Here is a 26,606-nt window from a genome sequence, read left to right as displayed (position 1 = left end):
GCCGGCTGTCCTGTCAGTCACTCAAAAAAACTTCAAGTACTTCACCTGTCATTCAGTCAGTCACTGACAGTGACAGTCTGCGTTTGTGTGTGTACTTCAAAAACATCGTGAAATGTTTTCATCGCGAAAGTGAATGTGAAATCTCAAATAGGACTGTAAAATAAGTTATATCGTTTATTCCATTACAAACAATGTGTTTTTACAGTTATTTAATAACTGAGTAATAAATACCTAGTAATCTATTCAAAATCGTTGTGTTCAGAAACGCTTTCAAAGATGTCCTTCCTACGAGGGTCAGAGAACTACGTGTGGTGCACAACGAGCGTGCTGGGGAAGGGCGCCACGGGAGCCGTGTTCCAGGGCGTCAACAAGAACAACGGCGAGCCCGTGGCCGTCAAGACCTTCAACCAGCTCAGCCACATGCGCCCGCACGACGTTCAGATGCGAGAGTTCGAAGTTTTAAAGAAAGTTAAACATGAAAACATCGTTAAACTGCTGGCCATCGAGGAGGAGCAGGAGGGTCGCGGGAAGGTCATCGTGATGGAGCTGTGCACGGGCGGCAGTCTGTTCAACATCCTCGACGACCCCGAGAACACGTACGGCCTGCAGGAGCAGGAGTTCCTGCTCGTTTTGGAGCATTTGACTGCAGGCATGAAGCATTTGAGAGATAATAACTTGGTGCACCGCGATTTAAAGCCAGGGAATATAATGAAATACATCAATGAGGATGGGACAACCACATACAAGTTGACAGACTTTGGTGCCGCTAGGGAGTTACAGGAAGAGGAGCAGTTTGTGTCTCTGTATGGCACTGAGGAGTACCTCCACCCTGACATGTATGAGAGGGCCGTATTGAGGAAGCCAGTTGGCAAGAGTTTTGGTGCAACTGTAGACTTGTGGTCAATAGGAGTCACCCTGTACCACGTAGCCACTGGGCAGCTGCCATTCAGGCCGTATGGCGGGAGAAGGAACAAGGAGACCATGTTTTACATTACAACTAAGAAGGCATCTGGAGTCATATCAGTGAGTTGCTTCTTGATAAATTATTTTGCTATGAATACACATATGCTGAGTATTTTTTGTCACATTTCAGATTTTATCTTCAACAAACATACCTACATTATCTGTTAAGTATACATAACTGTTTTCTATCTTTATTGTGTCTTGCGATGTCCATATTTTAGTTATAAAAAGAAATGTTTGCCAACAGTACCATGTATTTTGGTATTCTTGTTCAAAGGGGACTCAAACGACTGAGAACGGTCCCATCGAGTGGTCGCGCGAGCTGCCGGCGCACTGCCAGCTGAGCGCGGGGCTGCGCAAGCTGGTGACGCCGCTGCTGGCCGGCCTGCTGGAGGTGGACCCGCACCGCATATGGACCTTCGAGCGGTTCTTCTCTGAAGTGCAGACCGCCACCTCCACCACTCCGATACACATCTTCCACGTCAACAAGGCCACAAGCATAAAGGTATGATAGTTATTTATTTACTTCTCTTGCTAAACTAGTAGTTAAATATTACAAGTTATATAAATCTCCTGAGTACATAACGGAACAATTAAATTATTATCACAATGTAGATTATGCAAGCCCTTTCTCTATTATTATATAGATATGTATGTTAATGTTATGGTTGCTTGTTATAATGGATTTCCACTCTAATAAATTTCTACTCTGCTATTCATTTTTTAAAGCACATGTGAGTTATATGTGGCAGATAGTTTAAGATTGCAGCAAATAGAAAATCTGCCCATAAAGAATGCTGAATGAATGTGTTGTGCAAACAACAGCGAGTATATCGTTAGTGGAAAGAAAATTTCGTTGGAAATTAAGGGCCCAAATCCAAGCCAAATTACTAAACACAGGAAATCGGCGGCTGTCAATTGGTCGGCAATTTACCGGCCCGCGGCACGCCATTGCGCAACCCGCGACCTACTTCGGAACAATACGGCTTTGTCTCGACGCGCGCTCGTAGCTTGATTAGGATTCGAAATCACAGCCAAGGCTGTGAGACTGCTCTAGGGAGACCTTGCGGCTACCATGCAAATTTATAACTTAAGTAAGCCTTTTATAGGAGTAATTATAGTGATTTCTGTGTTGATGCTAAATATAAATTCAAGGTCTACCTTGAATACTAATGGTTTTGAGGAAGTAGAATTAGATGTAGTTTAACTTATCTTCAATTAATTTGAGATAATTCTAACAATTACATTTCAGATATTTTTGGATGAAATATGTAGTAACAATATTCAACAACATGTCGTTTCAAACTTTCGCATAATAGTTACTATAGATATGTCCTTGGAGCATATACTTCGGTCACAAATATGAATTTAGCAACGTCACTGTGGCCTATCCGCGAGAGTCGCGACACGGAACACGCTACACGGTATAATAGAATGAATTGATAAAATACACGACAGCTCGTTTTTATAACCAACTAGCTGACCCGGCGAACTTTTTTCCACCTTAATGGCAATAAATAAGCAGACTTGTTTTTTTATTTCGAACGGGATAAAAAGTATCCTATGTCCTTCTCCTGGCTCTAAACTACCTCCCTGACAATTTTCAGCTAAATCGGTTCAGCCGTTCTTGAGTTATAAGTGGAGTAACTAACACGACTTTCTTTTATATATATAGATAAGATTCTTGAATATGAATTATTAGAAAACCATTATTGAAATCTTTTCTACTAGCGTATTTATTTCAATCGCAACGAACCGCGAAAAAGAAACAATTATCTCGGTCATTGCATACATATTTTCCACTTCGTGCAATGCACAAAACGTATAACTACTTGTTTTTGATTTGTGTAAATGATTACGTCTAAAACCGCTTCTATTTGTCCTTGCTTTGTTTTTGATAATTCATATATTTAGCACAAAAATTGACTAAAACAACTCGACCGCCGAATCATAAGCCAAGTGTATCTGTTTATAAGATCCTGCCAAATTAGTATTTCTGATTAGTACCTATGGTTACGCTGCAGGTTTTCCTGAAGCCCGAGGAGAAGTTCGAGCACCTGCAGACGTACATCTGCGAGCAGACGAGCGTGGTGGCGGAGTCGCAGATCATGCTGTACCAGGACAAGCTGCTGCTCACGGAGATCGACGAGAACACGCTCGGTGAGTGGCGAGTGCGATGGAAATTCGTCACACTCCATATAAAAATAAGTTTCGTGACAAATGGACGCGAAACTTGCAAAAGTTTGACGAATTGACTTTGTGAAAACATACTAGTCACCCCCGCGAATCACCCCACCTGACCTCTGTATTCTGTTAAGATTTGGAACAGCATCCCAGACATATCACAGCCTCCTCACTGTGCGCAGGCAAGAACTACCCGGAGACGTCGGCGGAGGAGCCGCTGCTGCTGTTCAACAAGAGCAACCACAACGTCAGCATGCCGCCCGAGCCCGACGCGCCCAAGTTCCCCGTCTTCCCCAACATCGTCTCCGTCGAGAACGACGCCACGCAGGCCAAGGTACACCCACGGGGAAGTACAGCGTTGTGACCAAAGTTATATTTTATCAAAAATTTTATCTAAACTGATTCTATTTTCGGTTCTGAATGAGGGCTATCGTTTTAGCGCTCACCAGTTGGCGCCACTGTAGAGTAAGTAAGGTCCTGTCACTTGCTAGTAGCGAAGACAGTGGCGCCAACTGGTGAGCGCGAAAGTGGTAGGAGGACTATCGCATTTGCACTCATCAAGATGGCGCCACTGTAGAGTAAGGTCCTGTCAATCGCCAGGGGTGCCAACTGTTAAGTATAAAAACGATAGCCCTCATTGAACAGCTTTCAGGTTTTTTGCTATTGGTATAAGGTCTCCCCCACACTAGCGTCTTTCGAACGAAATCGTCTCGCCAGCGCTCGCGCAGCTTCGCCGCGATGCTAATTTTGATCGGCTGTCGAACGCCGGATCTTCACAGTGCTAGGGAGTGCCCTTTTACCATGGTGTTGTTATTTTTCCGTAAAAAACGTTGCGTCATCGCTGCGTGGGCGCTGGCGAGACGACGACGCTCGTGTCGAGGGTCTCTAACATTGCAAATAGTACATATTTATGAAGTAGCAATACATGTGGTGTGCAGACGGCGTGCAGCGTGGGGCACGCCATCAAGCGGCGCGTGGAGGCGCTGTGCGCGGCGTCGCTGCTGTGCGGCGCGTGCGTGCGGCGCTGGGGCGCGCTGCTGGCCGCGCGCCTGGCCGCCGTGCACGCGCGCGCCGCCCACGCGCTCGCGCACGCCGAGCGCCTGCACGACGCCGCGCGCGCCACCGACCTCGCCGCCGCCGCCGCCGGTAAAACGCCACAAATTAACTCTTTTTTAACCCCCCCTCGATAGAACGCTTGTGATGTTCACACCTTAACAAACATGTCTGTAAAAAATAATGCAATCCACACTAAACTCGTCGACTCGCCGACATGAGACGTTGAAAATTTAAAATTGGAAAATTGTGACATGACGTCAGCAACTTTTTTAGCGGTTGCTATCAACTACTGTGACGTGACGTGTGTTGTACTTCTCGAGTGGCGGTGGGCAAATGTGCACATACGTAAGTCATAAGCATGTCGCCGACATGTTGTCAAAACTCGCTGAGTGACAGTCGTCGACAACATTATTTGAAAATAAAGCCGGCGGGTTCGGTGTGTAAAGCCTGGTCCGTAAGCACGTAGAATTTTGTCCAATGACTCCAAGCTACCCATCCTTATCGCTCGCGCGTAATTATGTTGCTGTCGCGCTCGCACACTCACTGCGGGTGCACGTCGCACAGTCGCGACAGCAATATAATTACGCGCGAGCGATAAGGATGGATAGCTTGAGGTCATTGGACAAAATTCTACGTGCTCACGGACCAGGCTTTAGAATCCTTATGCTTCACACTCTGCTTGTTGTAAATGAAGTTGCTCAAGATTACTCGCTCGTATTGAAGTCATCAGCATATCCCTAGGCGGGCGGCGAGCACAGTGGGCGCCGGCGGCGGCGCTGGCGGCGGGCGAGGCGCGCACGCTGCAGGCGGCGGCGGCCGCGCTGGTGTCGCGGCACGCGGCGGGCGGGCTGCGCGCCGAGTGGGAGTGCGCCGCCACGCACGCGCCCTGCCCCGCCGACGCCAGGCTGCACGCGCGCGCGCGCACGCTCGTGGAGCGCCTCAGGTACGCGAGCACGCGGCGGCGCTGGTGTCGCGGCACGCGGCGGGCGGGCTGCGCGCCGAGTGGGAGTGCGCCGCCACGCACGCGCCCTGCCCCGCCGACGCCAGGCTGCACGCGCGCGCGCGCACGCTCGTGGAGCGCCTCAGGTACGCGAGCACGCGGCGGCGCTGGTGTCGCGGCACGCGGCGGGCGGGCTGCGCGCCGAGTGGGAGTGCGCCGCCACGCACGCGCCCTGCCCCGCCGACGCCAGGCTGCACGCGCGCGCGCGCACGCTCGTGGAGCGCCTCAGGTACGCGAGCACGCGGCGGCGCTGGTGTCGCGGCACGCGGCGGGCGGGCTGCGCGCCGAGTGGGAGTGCGCCGCCACGCACGCGCCCTGCCCCGCCGACGCCAGGCTGCACGCGCGCGCGCGCACGCTCGTGGAGCGCCTCAGGTACGCGAGCACGCGGCGGCGCTGGTGTCGCGGCACGCGGCGGGCGGGCTGCGCGCCGAGTGGGAGTGCGCCGCCACGCACGCGCCCTGCCCCGCCGACGCCAGGCTGCACGCGCGCGCGCGCACGCTCGTGGAGCGCCTCAGGTACGCGAGCACGCGGCGGCGCTGGTGTCGCGGCACGCGGCGGGCGGGCTGCGCGCCGAGTGGGAGTGCGCCGCCACGCACGCGCCCTGCCCCGCCGACGCCAGGCTGCACGCGCGCGCGCGCACGCTCGTGGAGCGCCTCAGGTACGCGAGCACGCGGCCGCGCGCACGCTGCAGGCGGCGGCGGCGGCGCTGGTGTCACGGCCGACACTTAAAACGAAGAGTATACTTACGATACGACTAAAGCGACAATAGCCCAATAACGTCGGTGTCGGGTCGGATCCGAAAAATGCAGATGCGATCCCCGTTGCACCGCTGGACTATTGTGATGAACCCACTCATAACACAAGCATTCAACTGACCACGAGGGATTTAACAAGACTTAAACAATTCTAAATAAACTACCTTTCTTCCAGAGAGTCATGGCAACACCTAGTCCGAGACAGGGCGACCAGATCCCTAACATACAACGACGAGCAGTTCCATGTGCTGGAAAGAATAACCGTGGCTGAGACCGGAAGGCGGCTGCGAGCGCTACTGCAGAGAGCCGCGCCCATGGCCCGGGATCGCGCCGACGCCATTGCCGACTGGTGAGTTAATAGCACAAGACAGAAGTCTGTCATTGTCATTTTTTTTCATCCACAACAGGAAGCTCTTGGCCTGTATCTCACCTGATGGTAAGTGACGATCAGGCCGTAGGTGGAAGCGAGCTTCACCCGGAATCCTCAACCACGGAGGAACTGGCTATCTTACCTCTAACTGCCGGAACACAACAATGCTGTTAACATTGTTGTTATAAATAAATAAATAGTTTATTCATTAAAAATAAGTTATGGCGAAACACTTAAGTAAGATGGTGGTAGCTAGCCAGGCGGACTTAGAACAAGTCCTACCACCGACCAAAACAAAAAAATCTGCCCCCACTGGGAATCGAACCCGGGACCTCTGCGTCTGAAACAGGTGGTTTTACCACTAGACCACAGAGGCGGCGGTGAGACATTGTGTATTGTATCAATTCTTTGCTTGTTCCCAGGTACAAGGTGGCAGCGACGGTGTACCTGCAGACGCAGATCCTGGACAAGGACGTGTCGAGCACGGAGCTGAAGTTACTTGCGCTGGCCGCGCGTTTGCAGGACGCCGAGCGCAGTGCGCGCGCCGCACTAACCTCCGCGCAGGTAAGTACATACGCATTTTATTTTATTTTATGCGGAAAACCAACAGCAATACATACAATACAAATAATGAGACCTTAAATTATGTATCTGCTTAGCCATTTATAGGTAATCGCAAATGGAAGTTAAGATGCAAATAGACTGCGCTACAAGACTATTTTCTTACTCTTGATTTTGGGAAATGATAACTTAATCATCATCAACATCAACAACCCTTTACAGTCCACTGTTGGACTATTAGTCTTCTCCACTATAGTGGAGGGTTTTGCCATAATCCCCACGCTTGGCAGGCGGGTTGGAGATCGCAGTTCAAAAGATGTTTTTCAGAGAGGGCTGCTGCCCGTTCTCTGTTTGATGTAGTCCCTAAGTCGCCTCTTACGACACCCGCGGGAAGAAAAGGGATTGCTGAAAAATTTATTCTACTCTGCTGTCACCATACAGCACAGTTGACAACTACTTTGTTACATTAGTTCTAAAGAAATATGTCAATGATATAATATTCATGCTCTGACTCCTCGGCAGCAAGAGACGTCGTCCCGCAGCGAGCCGCCGGCCGAGAAAGCCGCCGCCCCGCGCGCGCCGCCCGCACGCGGCGTGTCCTGCAGTGGAGCTGGTCTCCGGTAAACACTATTATACACTCAAAATCAAATAAACCGCACCTTCCGCGACGCGAACTTTAAAGATGACACAATCATGGTGCCCCAACAATATTGGTGTTATTTGAAAGCCCAATAAATAAACTTAAAGAAAAACACATTTCATTTCTTGATAAACGATTGACACATACCATAAATGTGACTTGAAAAAAGACCTCACTTGGGGCTCACCTCTGGGACCAATTAGACCAATTTTTATGGTTATAAAACCAAATAATGATCTTACTTGTCCTCTTTAACAGATGGATAGCGATCAATCCCAATTTGACAGTTTTATAGCCATAAAAGTTGGCTCAATAACTACCTATTTTTTGAAGAAGTGACTGCTGGATCCTTCTAAAGACACATTTTTGGGGTAAAAACCTTTCCTTTAATGAAATGAAGTTTAGAACTAGGCTTTTAAATGGTACCAATATTGGTGGGAAGTGGGGATGCATTCGTTTGAAAGAGCTTGTCGCGGGAGGTGCGATTTTATTTGATGTCGAGTGTAGTACACAATAATAATATCAACATACTTGTACTCACTCGCGTTCGTTCGTTAAATGAACATTATTACGATTCGCAGGGCGCTTCTCGCTGCGCAAGAGGAGGTGGCATCGGCCGCGTCGGCCAACACGTCGCTGGTGGCGCGCCTGCACGCGCTGGCCGACCGCCTGCAGCCCTAGCCCGAGCCCGGCCCGTGCGGGAGCGGCCGCAGCTCGTGCGCCGGGGACTCCCCGACCCTGTCCCCGCAGCCGTGCGCCGGGGACTCCCCGTCCCTCTCCCCGCAACTCACCGCGCGTGCGCTAACCGACCCACCCACCCCGCCCGAACGGACCGACTACGGAGACGAGTCTCCGCCCACTACTGAACCACTTCAGGACTCGTTCACTCCCAGCTCGTCGGCCAGTACCACGCCGGACTCCGGCGACGGCACGGTCATCTACGACGCCGACGACGACCGCCAGCCGAGGTCGTCCTGCGTGCTGGCGTGAGTTCTACAGTGATCTAAAATAATTCAGACAATATTAAATGATTTTCGTGACTAAAACCGCATACATATCTACGTGTAATTTTGAAAAGACTACATGATGAGGAAAGTCTTATTCAGTCATGTTTCATTCGAATCAGTATTTTTATTTTTCAGTTAGTTCTCACTTTTAATTTTTGTTTTAACTCCACAGTGCTGCAGTGCGAAGTATTATTGACATAGGTATTTAATGGTCCTTAAAATACACACATTACACATTTATTGATAACTCGGGCATTAAAAAATAAGAACTAGAATAAAGTCTATTAAAATATTAATTTACATAAAATGAGATCTCCGAAAAAGTTCCATTCTAGGATACAAATTATAAAAACATCATTTGGCGTCGATGTTTTAGTTAATGTTTTGTCTAAAGTGATTATTTTAATTAATGCAATAAAAATAATTACTATTAGAACTTATTGATAAGTTATGTTCTATTATTATTTTTAGCAATGAAATGTAATCAGAACACTATAATTATATTAATGTTTTAGTTTCATGTTATTAAAACTATTTTAATTTTATCATTCCTATTAAAATGTATTTTATAGGCAAGTTAATGTAATTAAACAAAATAGGTAATACAATTTTATGGACTCAGTATTTGTATATACACATGATAGTTTAAGTTCAACAAGATCATTCAAATATCAGGGTGCTCTCTTATTATGATAAATATTTGTATTTACAACGAGGCAATAATAGAATAATTTTATTGTATTTGTTATCCATACACATTCTATGTAAATGATGAAATAAATAAAAGAAAATGTTGGAATGTATAAATAACATTTTATTAATCAATATAACTTCACAATAGACCTGTCTATATTCCACCCACAGGGCGTCTCTTCGAAGTATTAAGCCTTAGGTACGGTTCAGCATAGTGTAATAATATGCTTACTCATTCAATTCACGCACGAGATCTTAGAAATATAATAATAACTTAATAATCCGGCTCATAACAAATTTATGCTATCACGATGATAACAAATACGGAACCCATTCGGAGCTTGAAGATTAAAGTTGTCAGCTGGATAAAGTACTAGCTTTCCGCCCGCGGCTTCGCCCGCGTGGAATTTTGTCTGTCACAGAAAAACTTTATCGCGCGCGTCCCTGTTTCAAAAACCGGGATAAAAACTATCCTATGTTCTTTCCCGGGACTCAAACTATCTCTATGCCAAATTTCATCAAAATCGGTTGCGAGGTTTAAGAGCGTTTACGTCTAGCGTGGCATGTCAAGTTTAGGTAATTTCGATGCTATTTTTATTCACACTAAAATAATTGTGACTGTGTGCGTGTTCTCACGCTCTATAGTCAAACCAAAATACTTTGATCCACCATCGTAAAAGTGTGCCAGGCTGTCAAGTGACAGCTCAAGGAAACTATAAAATATTCAAATCTTCCAACACTGACTCCATAATTATAAATCATGGTACCTATACATTAGTCCTAATAAATAATAAATACGTAAATTATTTATCAAATAGTAAATTATCAAAGTTTTTTTACTATTTTGAGAATATTTTATGCAGCCTATGTTCAGCAGAAAAAAAATTGAATTTTAATGGTGAGAGATTTTTTCAAATTTTAGTTCTATTCAAAACAAACTTTTCCTGTTAACTATTCCTTTTTTTTTATTTGGAAAATGCATAACATTTCATACCCATCAGCTGCGGGGGCAGCTAGTGGGTTATGTGGGGTTCTTCCTACCAGAAGGTGGGTAGCCCCTACACCCACTAAAAACCTGACTGTTTCTGCCATGATCCATATGAGTGATATGACATCGCCATTGGCTGTTGCCTGTAGCATTCGTCCTTAACCGCCACCAGACACCTCCATGTCTAGCGACCGAGGCCTGTTAGGAAGAAACAGTTGGAGACCATAAGCTGTCCTCTTGCGCCCAGATAACCGGAGTGTCGGCTGAGGCCTCTCGCTCCCCCTTTCCACTGCTTCTTTCTGTGAAAGAACACTTTCACAGAAAGTAAGCACACTATACCATAAGATTATTTGTCTCATAAGAATTGTATTTTATACTAATGTAGATATTGTTTCCGAAAGCGAGCGGGTTTATTCCGTACAGGTACTTCATGCGTTCTCTAGCAAAAGCTGAAAATCAGTGTTCTGCCCTTTTGAGGGTAGTGTTTATACTGAGCTCTTTGCTCTTTGCATCGCTGCGGCACACATCACTCTGATGCAGGGAACTATTTGAAACGCTAGTCATCTTTATCTTCTGTTATTTTGTGACTTTGTTATGTTGCAACTGTTGAAATTATTACTAACTTGTGTAACAAAACACCAGACAAGTGTTTTCGAACGCTCCGACTAGTGGGCACTGTAGAGCCACTGACGGCTTACGGTAAAAAAAAATGGCACTGTAGTGCCCACAGACGTTGAAGTGGCTAAGAGAAATCACAATTGAGTTTCAATAGCAACTATACATAATGTGTGTGTTAAAAGCATTAAAAAAAAAGTGTGTGTAACACCAAATAAACAATTTATCTATCTATCTCACGCCTCTTCCCGATTGGTAGGGAGAGGTCATTTCCAACCGCCGCTCGTTCGCTTAGGCTGGGCACTGTTGGAGCGTGTCAGTCTGCTGCGGTGACTCATGTGCCAAGACTGCAGTGTTGACTGACAACCATCTACAGGCTCTCGGCCTATACGGTTGAGGAATGGCCCGAAGCACCCATGGCCCGGTAGAACCTGGGTCGCCCTTCGTCGGCCGTTTGGTGTAGTGGTTCAGAACGGACTACTATGCCGAGAGGTCCCGGGTTCGATTCCCGGCCGGGCAGAAATTGAAATGATGAATTTTAATTTCTGTGACGGGTCTCGGTGTTACTATGTATAATATGTATGTATTTTAAAAAAAAAGTATATAAGTAGTATATCCGTTAAGCTAGCACCCATAACACAAGCATTAAGTTGCTTACTTTGGGGCTAGCTGGCGCTGTGTGAAATTGTCCAAAGATTTATTATTATTATTATTATTATGTGTGAGGCGATCATGCCGTCGCACCCACTCCTCCAATACAGGCAGAACTGCCTCTAAAAAACGTAAAATTTAGCTGACGGCCAGGCGTACCCTTCAGCACTCTAGAGCCTAGATCCTCAAGCCTCTACCTTTTGGTTTCCACCTCTCGTGGTGCACGTACACGTACATTTCCCCTTGGGACCTATGGTCACCTCGCAACTGGCGTCTATTCTCGGTTGTCGACACTAGCTTTGTCGCCACTGAGGATAAATGGCATAAATAATATCGATTGTCACCAGTGGCGACACATACTTTCCCAGTTGTAGCTACAGGCTTTCTCACAACTTATGACAAATTAGAAAAATACATCCCAATTATGCCTAGTGGGGACGTACACAAATATTGACGCCAATGTCATCGTGCATGACATACGTAAAGTAAAAGTCAAGTAAGACCAGATGAATACAAATATTATTAATTTTATTTTGAACTAGCGGCCGCCCGCTAGTTCGTACGCGTGGAACTCGTTTTACCCCTTAGTTCGTAAAATCTGTTTTTTGATATCATGTTGATAGATGGCGTTTCACGGCTTCCCCCGCATGAATATTTACGAACGAACGTCAAAAACGATAGATTGCGCTTATTTATTTATTGAAATTTATTTGTCACATATCGTCATAAATTATAGCCTATATTATGTTAATCTGGGTTATAAACAATAATACTGTAAAGTTTCAACAAAATCCGTTCAGTAGTTTTTGAGTGAAAGAGTAACAAACATCCAGACATCATGACATCCAGACATCCAAACTTTCGCATTTATAATATTATAGTAGAAAGTAGGATAGTAGGATAGGATATTAGTAGGATTGTTATACATCGCCACTAATGACAATAATTTTTTTCCCATTTATCCTCAGTAGGGACATAGTCAGTGTCCACAACGGGGAATAGACGGACTGCGGATACTATGCGGTATCCACGAATTACCTCAGCCTGTGCCTCAGTGATATCATGCGCTGTGCTTTTTTCAACAGTAGGATACTCCACGACTACACAGCACTATGCCATACTCGAGTCCCATATAGGACCATGGAACGCGCGACGCAAAAGTATAGTCAGCGACTCAGTGCGGCCGGGCCTCCGAGATTAGACATCAACCGGCTTAGTGCGCCGGCGGTAGCCAAAAGCTAAGGGGTGAGACGATTCAAGTGGCCGTCAAATGACCAAACATAACTTGCTGTTCCAAATTTTTGTCATTCGTTTTCGTTTCATCGCTAAAAATAACTTAATTTTATTTTTCATTACGTCTGAAATAGAATTTGTTATAAAAATAGACTACATCGACTGTAATGAAAAATAACAATAAAATATTTTAATTACCAAGTGATCGCAAAATCTACCACCAAGATTTTGCGGATACACTATAAACGTCCAGCTACCTGTCAAAGATCAACGTACGCGTGACACATGTCAGCAGAGCACCGAGCGACGTGACCTCACTCTGGAACGCCTCGAGGCGGACTGAATTTGAACGATTCGTGCGCGGCGATTTATAGTAGTTTTCAAATACTCATAGAAAAAAAATTACAATGAATTATTTTAAATTTCAAAGTAAATATTTGAGATAAGATATTCTTCTATTATATTAAGCTATTTTTGTGTTGAATAAAGGAAGAATATTGGTGAAAAAATCACTTTGATTTTTGGGTATTTCACGTTCTTTTAATTTGTGATTTCTTATTGAAAAAGGCTTAAATCTAAAAATTTTCTCAGATAACTATTTGCTCAAGGATCTATGCTATGGGATATAAATGTTTGTTAAATCATTTTCACAGTATTTTTATAAAAATTTCAGCTTGTAAACTGACGCTAAAGTGGAAATTTACAAAACCTGTGTGGACTTATCTTGATAGAATTCTTAAATACTAAACTAATCGCAATATTTTCTCAATTAACTATTTAGACGACAAAATTGCCTAACTATTTATACCTATAACATATTTGTAATATTACTGGTTAATGATTGTAACGAGTTGAAAAAGTACTGTTTTTGCGCCAAACGGCGTAAACGCTCTTAAGCGGGAAAGCGTAACAGACAGACAGACAGACAGACAGACAGACAGACAGAGTTACTTTCGCATTTATAATATTAGTTGGGATAAATTAATTCAAGCGCTTGTAGAATAGAAACCTTAGGGATCAAGGAGTGTAACTCCTCGTAAAAATACATTTTGTAGCGTCCGAGTCGGTACTGTCATAATAATTGTGGTTTGTAAGAAGTTTCCTTTGACTATATTTTTTATAATAATAATACTACTTTTATTGAATAAATAATGAAAATATTATTATATTCAATTATATTTCCCGGTATTATTACTAAAATACATTTTAATAATTACGTAATAATGAGAGTAGATTTTGCTTAAATAATAAAATACATTAAATATAGATAACAATTATCTAAACGAAGTTTTGTATAAAAGCTGTACAATGTACCCTGTAAGACAGAGAATACACTCAAGGTAGTGAAAAAGATAGTACTAAAAATGGTCTGTCCATAGATTTGGTACTCATCCGCAAACTAGTCCAGCTGTAGTCCCCGCTGCATCCGGTCCAGGACCCTTGTGGGGGAAACAAAAACACATCAGTCATCATTATAGAAATTGTTAATATAATCTACCAAATAAAATACAGGCGACAGCACATCTATACAATTTTGTTGCAAATACACCTCTATTACTAGGTACATAAGAGGTCGTCTACATAACACTAAAGTCTGTTCGCCGAGAGTTGATAAATATTATGAAATGTCTTGCAATAGCGACTGTCGCTTAATTATCGCATTCTGTATGGCGGGCGTCGTTTGTCACAACGCGCATTGAGTACCATGGTACGAGCCACGCAGCTGTCGTCAAGCGCCCCGGCCGGCGGGCGGCGGCGGCCACAGCTTAACCATTTTTAGTAGATTTCTACTTTTTTGATAGATTTGAGGCAAAGAGAACGATGATTTAGTAGTGCGAAATCGTTTAGTAGATTTTGGTAGATAATTGGTATTTTTAGAACATTCTTATAAATGGTAGTCCAAAATTAAATTGTAACCGAGCCGAGAATCCAGGCCAAAAAAAAGGCCAGGCCAAATAATCTACCAACGTTTTTCATTATATCGACAAAAATTATTAGCGGGCCGCAATTTATAATGAGTTTAGAACCTCTGATATTTAATTTTTTTTATCAACTCTCGGCGAACAGACTTTACAAGTAAATAGGGTATTTCAGCATACAATGATAAGATGGTAATCACATGAAATATTGTAAACTTTACTGCCTAGTATTAAGGTCGAGTCTCACCGGGTCGGGCGGGCTAGGAGTGCGGCGCGTCGAGCAGGCGCGCGCGCGAGCGGTCCAGCGCCTTGTACTCGCGGTGCGCGGCCTGCACGCGCTTGAACTCGGCTAGCAGCGCGCCGAAGTCCAGCTCCGGCCCGCCGTCATCGGATTTGTGACTGCCAACAATCGAGCTCATCTTACAAGGTGCGTGGGGTTGTTAGGGCCTTGCCACACTGGCGGATTGCAAGCTTTTTCTGGGCGGAGCAGCGGCGCGGCGCGGTACGCAGCGTGTCCGCGGCGCCGGCGCTCCGCTTGCAATCCGCCAGTGTGGCAAGGCCCTTAGGGTTGACTCTATCAGTCAATCGACATACTTTTTGGTTGCTGTCAAAGTGTCAATATACAATTCATTCAACCACTGATGACAGGTGTAAACAAACAACAGGTGATGATGGGGCACGCTATACAGGTGAGACGTAAACAAGTGCTCTAAAAAGGCCTCGATAGAATTCGGCCAAATCAAAAATTGCAGGAAATGGCGAATACTGCTGAAAGGAGTCTCGAATCGTTACTGCTAAAGCCCGGTCCGTGAGCACGTAGAATTTTGTCCAATGACCCCTAGCTACCCATCCTTATCGCTCGCGCGTAATTATATTGTTGTTGCGACTGTGCGACTGGCATCCGCAGTGAGTGTGCGAGCGCGATAGCAACATAATTACGCGCGAGCGATAACGATGGGTAGCTAGGGGTCATTGGACAAAATTTTACGTGCTCACGGACCGGGCTTTACCTGTGCGGCGGCGGCAGCGTGGGCAGCGGCGGCAGCGGCAGCGGCGGCGCGCACTGTAGGCGCGCGCGCAGGGCGTGGAAGGCGTCGCTCTGCGGCAGCAGCATCAGCAGCCCGTACAGCGCGCTGCGCAGCTCTGCACTTTCGGCGCCGCGCAGGAGCTCCAGCCGCAAGTCTGCAGAAGGCTCAATGTTACTGACCAGTTGGGGTGAAGAGGACATGAGACTATGAGAGACCTACTACTTTTTATGTCGACTGAGAGGTTAAATAAAAGTGAAAGTCACAGTTTTTCTAATTACAAAAATGAATGATAAACTTACATGCGAATATTGGAGATTCAATGAGTTGCACTAATTTGTCCACTTCCGTCAGGAAATCCACTGTGATCTCGAGGTCGCCGCTGGTGAGTCTCGTTAAGGATATCTTTGCATTATAGGTTCTTTCAATAGTTATTCAATCGTATTTCAAAAGGATACAAGGTGGAGATGAGCGTGTTGCAGTGCGCATAATTATGCGTGAGTAGACATAACGCCAGCAGCGACACGGCGCTGTGGCACCAGCACGGGTACAGCTGCGCGAACAGCGCGCGCGTGCTCTGTGGGTCACACACGCACTCATAAATGGCCGAGAAAAATTAGAGCTGCCACACACGACTCCCCGCCTCTGTAGGCCACACAGCGAGCCATGCATGTCTTCGCATGACATTGTAGCGCGTACGCGCCGCTGCGGTGTCGTGTGAAACAACCCTTATTTACGAGCAAAAACAACAGACAGTGTTATCGACCACATTGCTTAAAAAATAAATGCTAGAAACTTCGGTCTTCTCAGCACTAAAGCCTGGTCCGTGAGCACGTAGAATTTTGTCCAATGACCCCAAGCTACCCATCCTTATCGCTCGCGCGGAATTATATTGCTGTCGCGACTGTGCGACGGGCGCCCGAAGTGAGTGTGCGAGCGCGACAGCAACATAATTACGCATGAGCGATAAGGATGGGTAGCTTGGGGTCATTGGACAAAATTCTAAGTGCTCACGGACCAGGCTTTATCATGGCTTATGTAACGAACAATTTATTGTTGACCATAAGTTAGTGAGTAATTTCTCAGTATCGCAAATTTTGTATTATACAAAGTCTTTGCCTATAGAATGATAACCGACCGGCTTGTCCATGGCGCGCAGCTGCTGGCGCAGCTCGTAGAGCTCGGCGGCGGTGAGCAGGATGGAGCTCAGCACGTCCACCAGCGTGGCCGCGAAGCGCAGGTTGGGCTCGCGCCGCAGGATCTTGGACAGCGCCTTGTAGATGTCCTCCGCGTTCAGCAGCACGCACAGCTGCCTGCGTGCAGGTACCACACACGTGTATCAGGGATGTTTGCGGATTACCAAACAGACAGGTTTAGCGCCATAATACGAAAGAAATCTGTATCCCTTATTACCAGGGTACGAGCCAGTCGCAACAGCATTCTGAGGACCCTAGCGGACAGATACACATCGCCGCTATGGAAGTGTATTGTGCAGAGAATGATCGCGGGGCCTTATCCACCCCCATGATGGTCCGTCTCTGCACAGGGTACAAGTTTTTGTATTTGTCAAGTTTTTTTGGATCTGTTATTGTTTGTGTGTATGTTTATTTTCGAACCCGCTTAATATGGACTTTTAAAATTGTCTGAAATAAAGAATTTTTATTTTATTTATTTATTTTATTTACCACCGGTCAAGTCTGCCGGAACTAGCTCACCAGGGGGCACCACTAGGTTGAGCGAACTCCTGTCACTCGAGTGGCGGCACCCTAATGCTTGAGCGTTCATCACCAGCGACAATGGTGAGTGACAGGAGTTCGCTCACCAGTGGTGTCAACTGTAGTGAGCGCAAAAACGGTAACCCTATTTCATCACAAAATGTGAGCTATTATATAGGTACTATTACTTATTTTGTGGCAGCCACAGTGTACTATAGCTAGCCACAGGTAAAATATAAATAAAATGACAAAATAAATATTACCTTATAATAAATGCCCCTCTGTCTTCTAATAAGTTGTCGTCCGCGGCCAATAACCGCAGCAACGCTTGTAGGAACTTGTAGTAGTATGGACTCGATTCCAGATCACCTAAAAATTTAAAAAAATGGCTGTGACATACGGACGGACAGACGGACGGACGGACGGACAGACAGACAGACATGACGAATCTATAAGGGGTTCCGTTTTTTGCCATTTGGCTACGGAACCCTAAAAAGGAAGTGTTAATAAGTGGTCACAACATAACTCGGAGCATGATCGAAATAAGAATGAGCGCCCTTTAGAAGGTAGAAAGAGTATCTGTAAGTATACGTACTAGGTTACGAAAGTTATGAAACGAATGGATCTCAAATTCGACGGTGTCCATTAGTGACCGACAGCGTCCATTAGTGACAAGATGACGGTCATTAGTGGCACGGTGGCGTCCATTAGTGACAAGATGGCGGCCATTAGTGACACAGTAGCGTAGATTAGTGACACAATTGCGTCTTAAAATTGTCCAGAGATTATCCATCAGAGACTGCCACTGACCGGGCTCCGGCGCGCAGGAGCAGATCTCGGCCAGCACGGCCAGCGCGCGCCGCACCACGTCGTCGGCCGCGTCCGTCAGGCTGCCCACCACGCTCACGACAGCGCTGTAATGAGGTGCACCAGAGACTGCCACTGACCGGGCTCCGGCGCGCAGGAGCAGATCTCGGCCAGCACGGCCAGCGCGCGCCGCACCACGTCGTCGGCCGCGTCCGTCAGGCTGCCCACCACGCTCACGACAGCGCTGTAATGAGGTGCACCAGAGACTGCCACTGACCGGGCTCCGGCGCGCAGGAGCAGATCTCGGCCAGCACGGCCAGCGCGCGCCGCACCACGTCGTCGGCCGCGTCCGTCAGGCTGCCCACCACGCTCACGACAGCGCTGTAATGAGGTGCACCAGAGACTGCCACTGACCGGGCTCCGGCGCGCAGGAGCAGATCTCGGCCAGCACGGCCAGCGCGCGCCGCACCACGTCGTCGGCCGCGTCCGTCAGGCTGCCCACCACGCTCACGACAGCGCTGTAATGAGGTGCACCAGAGACTGCCACTGACCGGGCTCCGGCGCGCAGGAGCAGATCTCGGCCAGCACGGCCAGCGCGCGCCGCACCACGTCGTCGGCCGCGTCCGTCAGGCTGCCCACCACGCTCACGACAGCGCTGTAATGAGGTGCACCAGAGACTGCCACTGACCGGGCTCCGGCGCGCAGGAGCAGATCTCGGCCAGCACGGCCAGCGCGCGCCGCACCACGTCGTCGGCCGCGTCCGTCAGGCTGCCCACCACGCTCACGACAGCGCTGTAATGAGGTGCACCAGAGACTGCCACTGACCGGGCTCCGGCGCGCAGGAGCAGATCTCGGCCAGCACGGCCAGCGCGCGCCGCACCACGTCGTCGGCCGCGTCCGTCAGGCTGCCCACCACGCTCACGACAGCGCTGTAATGAGGTGCACCAGAGACTGCCACTGACCGGGCTCCGGCGCGCAGGAGCAGATCTCGGCCAGCACGGCCAGCGCGCGCCGCACCACGTCGTCGGCCGCGTCCGTCAGGCTGCCCACCACGCTCACGACAGCGCTGTAATGAGGTGCACCAGAGACTGCCACTGACCGGGCTCCGGCGCGCAGGAGCAGATCTCGGCCAGCACGGCCAGCGCGCGCCGCACCACGTCGTCGGCCGCGTCCGTCAGGCTGCCCACCACGCTCACGACAGCGCTGTAATGAGGTGCACCAGAGACTGCCACTGACCGGGCTCCGGCGCGCAGGAGCAGATCTCGGCCAGCACGGCCAGCGCGCGCCGCACCACGTCGTCGGCCGCGTCCGTCAGGCTGCCCACCACGCTCACGACAGCGCTGTAATGAGGTGCACCAGAGACTGCCACTGACCGGGCTCCGGCGCGCAGGAGCAGATCTCGGCCAGCACGGCCAGCGCGCGCCGCACCACGTCGTCGGCCGCGTCCGTCAGGCTGCCCACCACGCTCACGACAGCGCTGTAATGAGGTGCACCAGAGACTGCCACTGACCGGGCTCCGGCGCGCAGGAGCAGATCTCGGCCAGCACGGCCAGCGCGCGCCGCACCACGTCGTCGGCCGCGTCCGTCAGGCTGCCCACCACGCTCACGACAGCGCTGTAATGAGGTGCACCAGAGACTGCCACTGACCGGGCTCCGGCGCGCAGGAGCAGATCTCGGCCAGCACGGCCAGCGCGCGCCGCACCACGTCGTCGGCCGCGTCCGTCAGGCTGCCCACCACGCTCACGACAGCGCTGTAATGAGGTGCACCAGAGACTGCCACTGACCGGGCTCCGGCGCGCAGGAGCAGATCTCGGCCAGCACGGCCAGCGCGCGCCGCACCACGTCGTCGGCCGCGTCCGTCAGGCTGCCCACCACGCTCACGACAGCGCTGTAATGAGGTGCACCAGAGACTGCCACTGACCGGGCTCCGGCGCGCAGGAGCAGATCTCGGCCAGCACGGCCAGCGCGCGCCGCACCACGTCGTCGGCCGCGTCCGTCAGGCTGCCCACCACGCTCACGACAGCGCTGTAATGAGGTGCACCAGAGACTGCCACTGACCGGGCTCCGGCGCGCAGGAGCAGATCTCGGCCAGCACGGCCAGCGCGCGCCGCACCACGTCGTCGGCCGCGTCCGTCAGGCTGCCCACCACGCTCACGACAGCGCTGTAATGAGGTGCACCAGAGACTGCCACTGACCGGGCTCCGGCGCGCAGGAGCAGATCTCGGCCAGCACGGCCAGCGCGCGCCGCACCACGTCGTCGGCCGCGTCCGTCAGGCTGCCCACCACGCTCACGACAGCGCTGTAATGAGGTGCACCAGAGACTGCCACTGACCGGGCTCCGGCGCGCAGGAGCAGATCTCGGCCAGCACGGCCAGCGCGCGCCGCACCACGTCGTCGGCCGCGTCCGTCAGGCTGCCCACCACGCTCACGACAGCGCTGTAATGAGGTGCACCAGAGACTGCCACTGACCGGGCTCCGGCGCGCAGGAGCAGATCTCGGCCAGCACGGCCAGCGCGCGCCGCACCACGTCGTCGGCCGCGTCCGTCAGGCTGCCCACCACGCTCACGACAGCGCTGTAATGAGGTGCACCAGAGACTGCCACTGACCGGGCTCCGGCGCGCAGGAGCAGATCTCGGCCAGCACGGCCAGCGCGCGCCGCACCACGTCGTCGGCCGCGTCCGTCAGGCTGCCCACCACGCTCACGAACACCGCGTCCGTCTCCGGGAACATCTGCGCACGGAAACCGCACTGTGACTAATGTCCGACCATCACAGAAGTATTTGCAACAATATTTCTATTAGATGTTTAAGGGTAAATATACCAAGTCTGACCGAAACATTTCGACTTGAAAATTTCGACGGTTTGATCCAGTGTCTAAGTAGCTCAGATAGAATTAATTTCGCCCGGCAAGCGAAAGGTCGTAATCCCGCTTTAGGCAGTTCGATTTTAGTTATTTTTAATATCCAAACGTTTTTCGTCCGTCTTGTTCACGGTTTTCTGATATTCGGTTTGCCCGAAGCTTCGGCTGGTTTATGGCCGTAAACGAAAATATGGCCGAATGTCCTTTTTTGGCCGAAAACGTATATTCGGTCGGTCACTAACTGTGACACTGCTGGCAGACAGGCTACACGGCCTTAGCTGACGGTGTACCGGGTACATGTGCACTGACCTCGTTAGGCATTTTATTGTAGAGGTGCAGGATCCAGTCCAGCGCGGCGACTTTAGTGTGCACGGAGTTGTGGTGCAGCAGCTGCGTCAGCACGCCCACCACGGCGTCGAGCCGCAGCGCGGTGTCTGCGTCCCCTTGATGGTCCCCTGTCGCTGACGGGTCCCCGGGCGCGGGGTCCCCGGGCGCGGCCGGCGAGGGCTCCGCCACGAGCAGCTTGGTCAGCTGCAGGTTCACTGTGGCGGCCGTCTCGCGGATGCCTGTACCCTCGGTATGTAGTATGGTAAATGATTTATTTATTTATTTATTTGTTTATTAGGTACACCAACAAAGTCACATACATAATACAGTTCATACATTTTAACACATGATGCGTATATGACCTCAATTACAGGTATACACAGCATTTCTTTTTGCAATGTTAGTTTTTATGCAATTTTGTTAACACTCACACCGCCAGTCTGCTTGTGACCATGGCTGGCCTGCGGCACAGCAGTCGAAACGTCAAGCTGTGAGTACATAATATAATAGACAGTTTGACACCATACCCCTATAATTCGAAACCACAACTTTTTTAAAAAGACCCTTCATTCTGGTCTTAAAAACTTAATTAATTTTAAATTACCTGTAAATTACAATTTTTGGTCGCATTGTAATTGAAAAAAGTAGTTTGATTAAGTTGACAAAATAGTGACGTCACTTGCTTGTATTGCCATACAAAATCTATGGCAGAGCTTCGTTTTGACAGTTTTAAAAAGTACGTCAATTGACTTGTCTATTATGCGACTCATATAAAAATGTCGCATTGAGACCTGTGTACATAATATGCGTGTTGGCAAAGGATACTCTTGCGCGGCTCGTCGGTGTAGGCGAGGCAGGGCAGCACGGCGCACAGCACGCCCGACGCGTGCGCGCGCAGCGCCCCGCCCGCCAGCTCGCTGAACTCCTTCAGCCACGTGATCGCCGTCAGCTGCGCGCGCACACATAACAAACGTCAAAACATATGACAGTCGTAACGCAAACTAAAGCCCAGCACGTTGAATTTTGTCCAATGACCCCAAGCTACCCATCCTTATCGCTTGCGCGTAATTATGTTGCTGTCGCGCTCGCACACTCACTGCGGGCGCCCGTCGCACAGTCGAGACAGCAATATAATTACGCGCGAGCGATAAGGATGGGTAGCTTGGGGTCATTGGACAAAATTCTACGTGCTCACAGACCAGACTACTCTTGAAGAAAAAAAAATACATTTATTGCATGCTAAAAGAAACTTTAGATGCGTGAGAGAGCGCAGCGCCCCGCTGACCTGCACGAGCTCCTCGGGCGACTGCGCGTGCGTGATGAGGATGTTGAGCATGGCCTGGAAGTGCGCGCGCGACGGGTCCTTCTTGATGCTGCGCAGGAACTCGCTCAGCTGCACGTCGCACCTGCAGCAAAGTGAACCTCTGAAATATTTCAATACCAAAACATACCCCCCTTCTTAACGTGATTAGCCTGTCAACACATCAACTTTTTTTCGAGGGCAGTCTCGTCTCGCTGAGAATGTAATGCCTTGCGTTATCATCACATAATGCGTCCACATTGGGCGAACGGGCTCACGCGGCAAACTCGACATCCTCAAGAGCAAAGTGAGCAGGATGACCAGCGTGCCGCGCGAGCCCGTTCGCCCAATGTGGACGCACCATCAGTGTACTCACATGCGGCGTATCTCGGGGTTGGGGTCGTCCAGCATGTTGAAGAGCCCGTCGAGCAGCTCGGGCAGGTGCGCGATGAGGTCGATGTCGGGCACGGCGTCCAGCACGGCCACCCACGACACGATGAACTGGCGCGCGAAGGCGTTGCGCGTGTAGATGCGCTCGCGCAGCATCGGCACGAACGCCGCCAGGTCGAACGCCGGGCTCTCCGTCACGATGTCCTGCCCGAGCGGGACACGACAAATGTTCAAAACGCGTTAAAACTACAATTGATAAACAAAATATAGAAACGCAAGATAAAAACGCGACCACATATGAGTTCAGCTGCTGTAAAAGTGGAATCGATAAGTAAATTATACATAAGTTTCAACCTTTATCTGTTATTTTCTGGTGAGAAGGGCATAAGGACATTGCTTTTGTTTTCTCAATGACAAAACAATAAAGGCATTTGTTTATCTTGTGTAGAGTGTGGTCGTAAAATCCATTCTCAAGATTATTACTGCTACTGAATACTATTTATTACAACTGACTGCAGTTATATCATTATTTAATCGGCACGGGCCCGGCGCCGCACACAAGCCCAGCCCCGCATGCCTTCAGCAGCCGAGCGAGCCGAGTGGTGGGATGCCAGCAGCGACGGACGTGAGCTGTACCAGTTCTTTCCCATCGTGGCGGTGAGGCTCTCACTCGGCTGGGTTGAACCTGATTACGTGGTTTCCAAATTGTTAACTGGGCACGGGTGTTTCAGGCAGCGCCTACACAGAATGACGCTGTGCGAGTCTGCACTATGCCCATGCGGCGAGGGAGTCGAAGAGAGCCACGATCACGCACTTTGGGAATGTAACCTCTATGACGAAGCTCGACAGAAGATGCTGGATGCGATACGGAGAGCCGAGCAAGGACCTGTTTATCACCAGGACCTCACGAGTAGTAGCAGTAACTGGATCGCGCTGCGCGAGTTCGCGCACTCCTGGCACACAATCAGGCGAAGTTATGAGAGAAGCGATGACATTTATCAACGATAGCAGACCGACGCGAAGTACCGTATTTGTGGTGTCAAGCCCCAGAAGGGGGAGAATTGACTATGAGAAGGGACATGGATCAGAGAAATTTGTAGGGAGTCAAGCAAAGCGCCCGGGGAAAAGAGCCCAGAGCAAGTACCCGCGCGCTCTCCCGAGATTCGGTTCGTACGCCGTGAGGCAGGAAGAACCATGGGTGGTGGTGGGTTCTACCTTCAGCAGCCGGTCCAGCAGCTCGGCGCCCTGCTTGACCTGCGGCTCGGGGTCGGCGGCGAGGCGCGCCAGCGCGTCGAACACGGGCGGGAAGTGCGCGAGCGCGGCGCCGCGCGCGATCTTGAGCACGTTGAACAGCGCCTCGGCCGCCTGGTAGCGCACGCGCGACTCGCTCTCGCTCAGGCACGCCACGATGGGGTGCGTCAGCTCCGGCAGGTACGTCACGCAGCCCTGCGTGGGACGGGACAGCCCGATGATTACGTTTTTAGGGAGGCCCTGCACTCGCTTATACACTTCAGGATGAAACATAATGTAGACAGACAGTTTCTGCCCCTCTGGAAACTGGAAAGAGGAGTCTTTCCACTACCTACCCTATCTTCTAAAAGATAAAATTTGGCATATTTCTTATCTTTAAATTTAATATTTAATGCAATTCCTGTAATCCAATAAAATTATGTAATGATAATGTGATTGCCACATTTATTTTCATTGATAATTTATCATTACCTACCAACCAATGATACTCAAAATATTCCATTTATTTCTTCTAAATACCCATTATAAGATCATTAAGAATAAACATTCAAAAACCAAAACTGGCTTTAAAAACCATCATTTACTGTAATGCAATATTTATGTTGGATAAACAATATCATGTTAATTACCTATCTGTTTACACCTTAATTAGATCTTAAGTACCTGTTTAAATAATTAATTATGCAACCATTTTGATAATGATCTAGCTACTTTTTGTAACTTCTAACACTAAGTAACTGCCTGTGTGGATTTTAGTCAGCCTCAGTTTTTAGATGAGGGTCTCAATTCGTTGTTTACTATTTTCATGAAATTTATTGTTGTCAATAGTACCATTAATTACCTATTTTCATTGTTTTTAGTGACATGAACATCAAAATGTTACTTTTAAATTGATACTTTAGCTCTTTTTACACATTCTACAGGAAATGTTAGTAGCAATCAACCAGACCTTTCCTAATCCAACAGCAACTGAGGAGAGGCCCATCAACGCACCATTCTTGACATTGGGGTTGGTTGAAGACATCAGGTCTTGGCCCAATACTCTGATCAGCCTCTTGATCTGACTAGTGTTGTTTGCGTCGCTGAAATCCTTTACCATTCTGAAATCATACAGATTTTTAGAGCTCTAACAACACCATCAAGTAACCTTCAGAATCAGACTCTGAGGCATGGCACATCGTTTGTTTTATAATGCAAAGAACAAATAATGTATACTAGATTAATGTAATACTACTCGCAAGCAAAATTAGATGTTTGGTTATCAATAATACACCTACTTTTCTATTTCAACACCAGCAAACTTTCTCTTATCATATAATTTGTCGCATAGCCCACGAACGCAGGCTATACTAAGCGGAGCATAATCTCTTTCAGACATTTTGTAATTTTTATTGTTGTTACATGAAAAACACTTTTATTTTATCGGAAAATCCTCGGAAAACAAGGGGAAACGAACTATTCTTTCTTCTGACGTTTCGGTTTCGGTGTCTAATTTGACAGATCAGACAGATAGATGATAGCTGTCATGCGCATGACATCAGCTTTAGAGATGTTCCTAACAAGTATAATAATTGTTTAAAATTGGTAAAATCATTTCAATTTAGTAGTAGACTCATGCATACAGATAAAACCTACCTACGACATATAGATATAAAAGTTGCTGATAACCCTTTTATTGACACATTGTCCGTAAATATCTATCCATAAGTACTTTTAATAGAAATTAGAAGTATAGCCTTATTGCAGTCGTTAGGCAATGCATAAAATGCCTAAAACTTTCAGTTTATGTAAGAAATTACTATTAATTTTATACTTTGTCTTGGTATGGACCATACCGATACCGAATACAGCCGGTTATGTGTTGTTGACATATTTTTGTTGCTTGTGTAGGGCAAAACACGTGCTTCAGGGCTAAGTAAGATGCGCGCCGTGATAAAGCTGCTATTGCGGCGTTTTATCGATTTTATCTACCGGTGCTAACATTGCTGAGTATTATTTGAACATGGCACCCCGAAAATTGTCATATCATCTGTCAAAATATTATTGTGATAGACTTTTTTTTATTTATCAATGAAGAATGTTCACTAATTTAGTTTTTTAGCTTTCTGTATTCTCTGTTAAAAATAAAAAATACACGTCAAAGAATTATTTCGATACGTTAATTAGTTTCCAAGATATTGAATTTTAAAAGTGCGGGCGGCAGCCGGCCCGCCATTTTATGCGCGTGACGTCATATTACAGTGACTGGCTCATATTTGTATGGGTGGAATCTTGCAAGCTGAATTAAGACCCACTT

At 48.3% G+C, this 26,606-nt stretch overlaps 2 protein-coding genes across 2 annotated transcripts; one reads left to right on the top strand and one right to left on the bottom strand.

Moving 5' to 3' along the window:
• The first annotated feature begins 69 nt into the window (after positions 1-69).
• LOC135080144 (serine/threonine-protein kinase TBK1) lies at positions 70-9,597 on the top strand. The gene is made up of 10 exons (XM_063974830.1): positions 70-1,023; positions 1,241-1,468; positions 2,988-3,123; positions 3,330-3,481; positions 4,086-4,293; positions 4,927-5,146; positions 6,134-6,307; positions 6,751-6,892; positions 7,412-7,509; positions 8,111-9,597. The coding sequence occupies exons 1-10, from the start codon at positions 277-279 to the stop codon at positions 8,208-8,210; spliced, it is 2,205 nt and encodes a 734-aa protein (XP_063830900.1). The 5' UTR covers positions 70-276; the 3' UTR covers positions 8,211-9,597.
• A 4,027-nt stretch (positions 9,598-13,624) lies between these two features.
• On the bottom strand, positions 13,625-25,789 carry LOC135080285 (protein VAC14 homolog). The gene is made up of 24 exons (XM_063974972.1): positions 25,588-25,789; positions 25,260-25,410; positions 24,275-24,505; positions 23,046-23,263; positions 22,655-22,775; positions 22,195-22,318; positions 21,352-21,608; positions 20,749-20,912; positions 20,475-20,618; positions 20,201-20,344; positions 19,927-20,070; positions 19,653-19,796; positions 19,379-19,522; positions 19,105-19,248; positions 18,831-18,974; positions 18,597-18,700; positions 18,186-18,533; positions 17,639-17,744; positions 16,799-16,973; positions 16,119-16,237; positions 15,963-16,042; positions 15,646-15,817; positions 14,883-15,034; positions 13,625-14,155 (listed from the first exon to the last, which is right to left on the bottom strand). Exons 1-23 carry the CDS (start codon positions 25,686-25,688, stop codon positions 14,896-14,898), a joined length of 3,618 nt encoding a protein of 1,205 aa, XP_063831042.1. The 5' UTR covers positions 25,689-25,789; the 3' UTR covers positions 13,625-14,155; positions 14,883-14,895.
• Positions 25,790-26,606: the final 817 nt, after the last annotated feature.

This window comes from Ostrinia nubilalis, chromosome 17 (genome assembly GCF_963855985.1).
Source record: "Ostrinia nubilalis chromosome 17, ilOstNubi1.1, whole genome shotgun sequence".
Lineage (NCBI taxonomy): Eukaryota > Metazoa > Arthropoda > Insecta > Lepidoptera > Crambidae > Ostrinia > Ostrinia nubilalis.
This window is presented reverse-complemented; position numbering and strand designations above follow the sequence as displayed.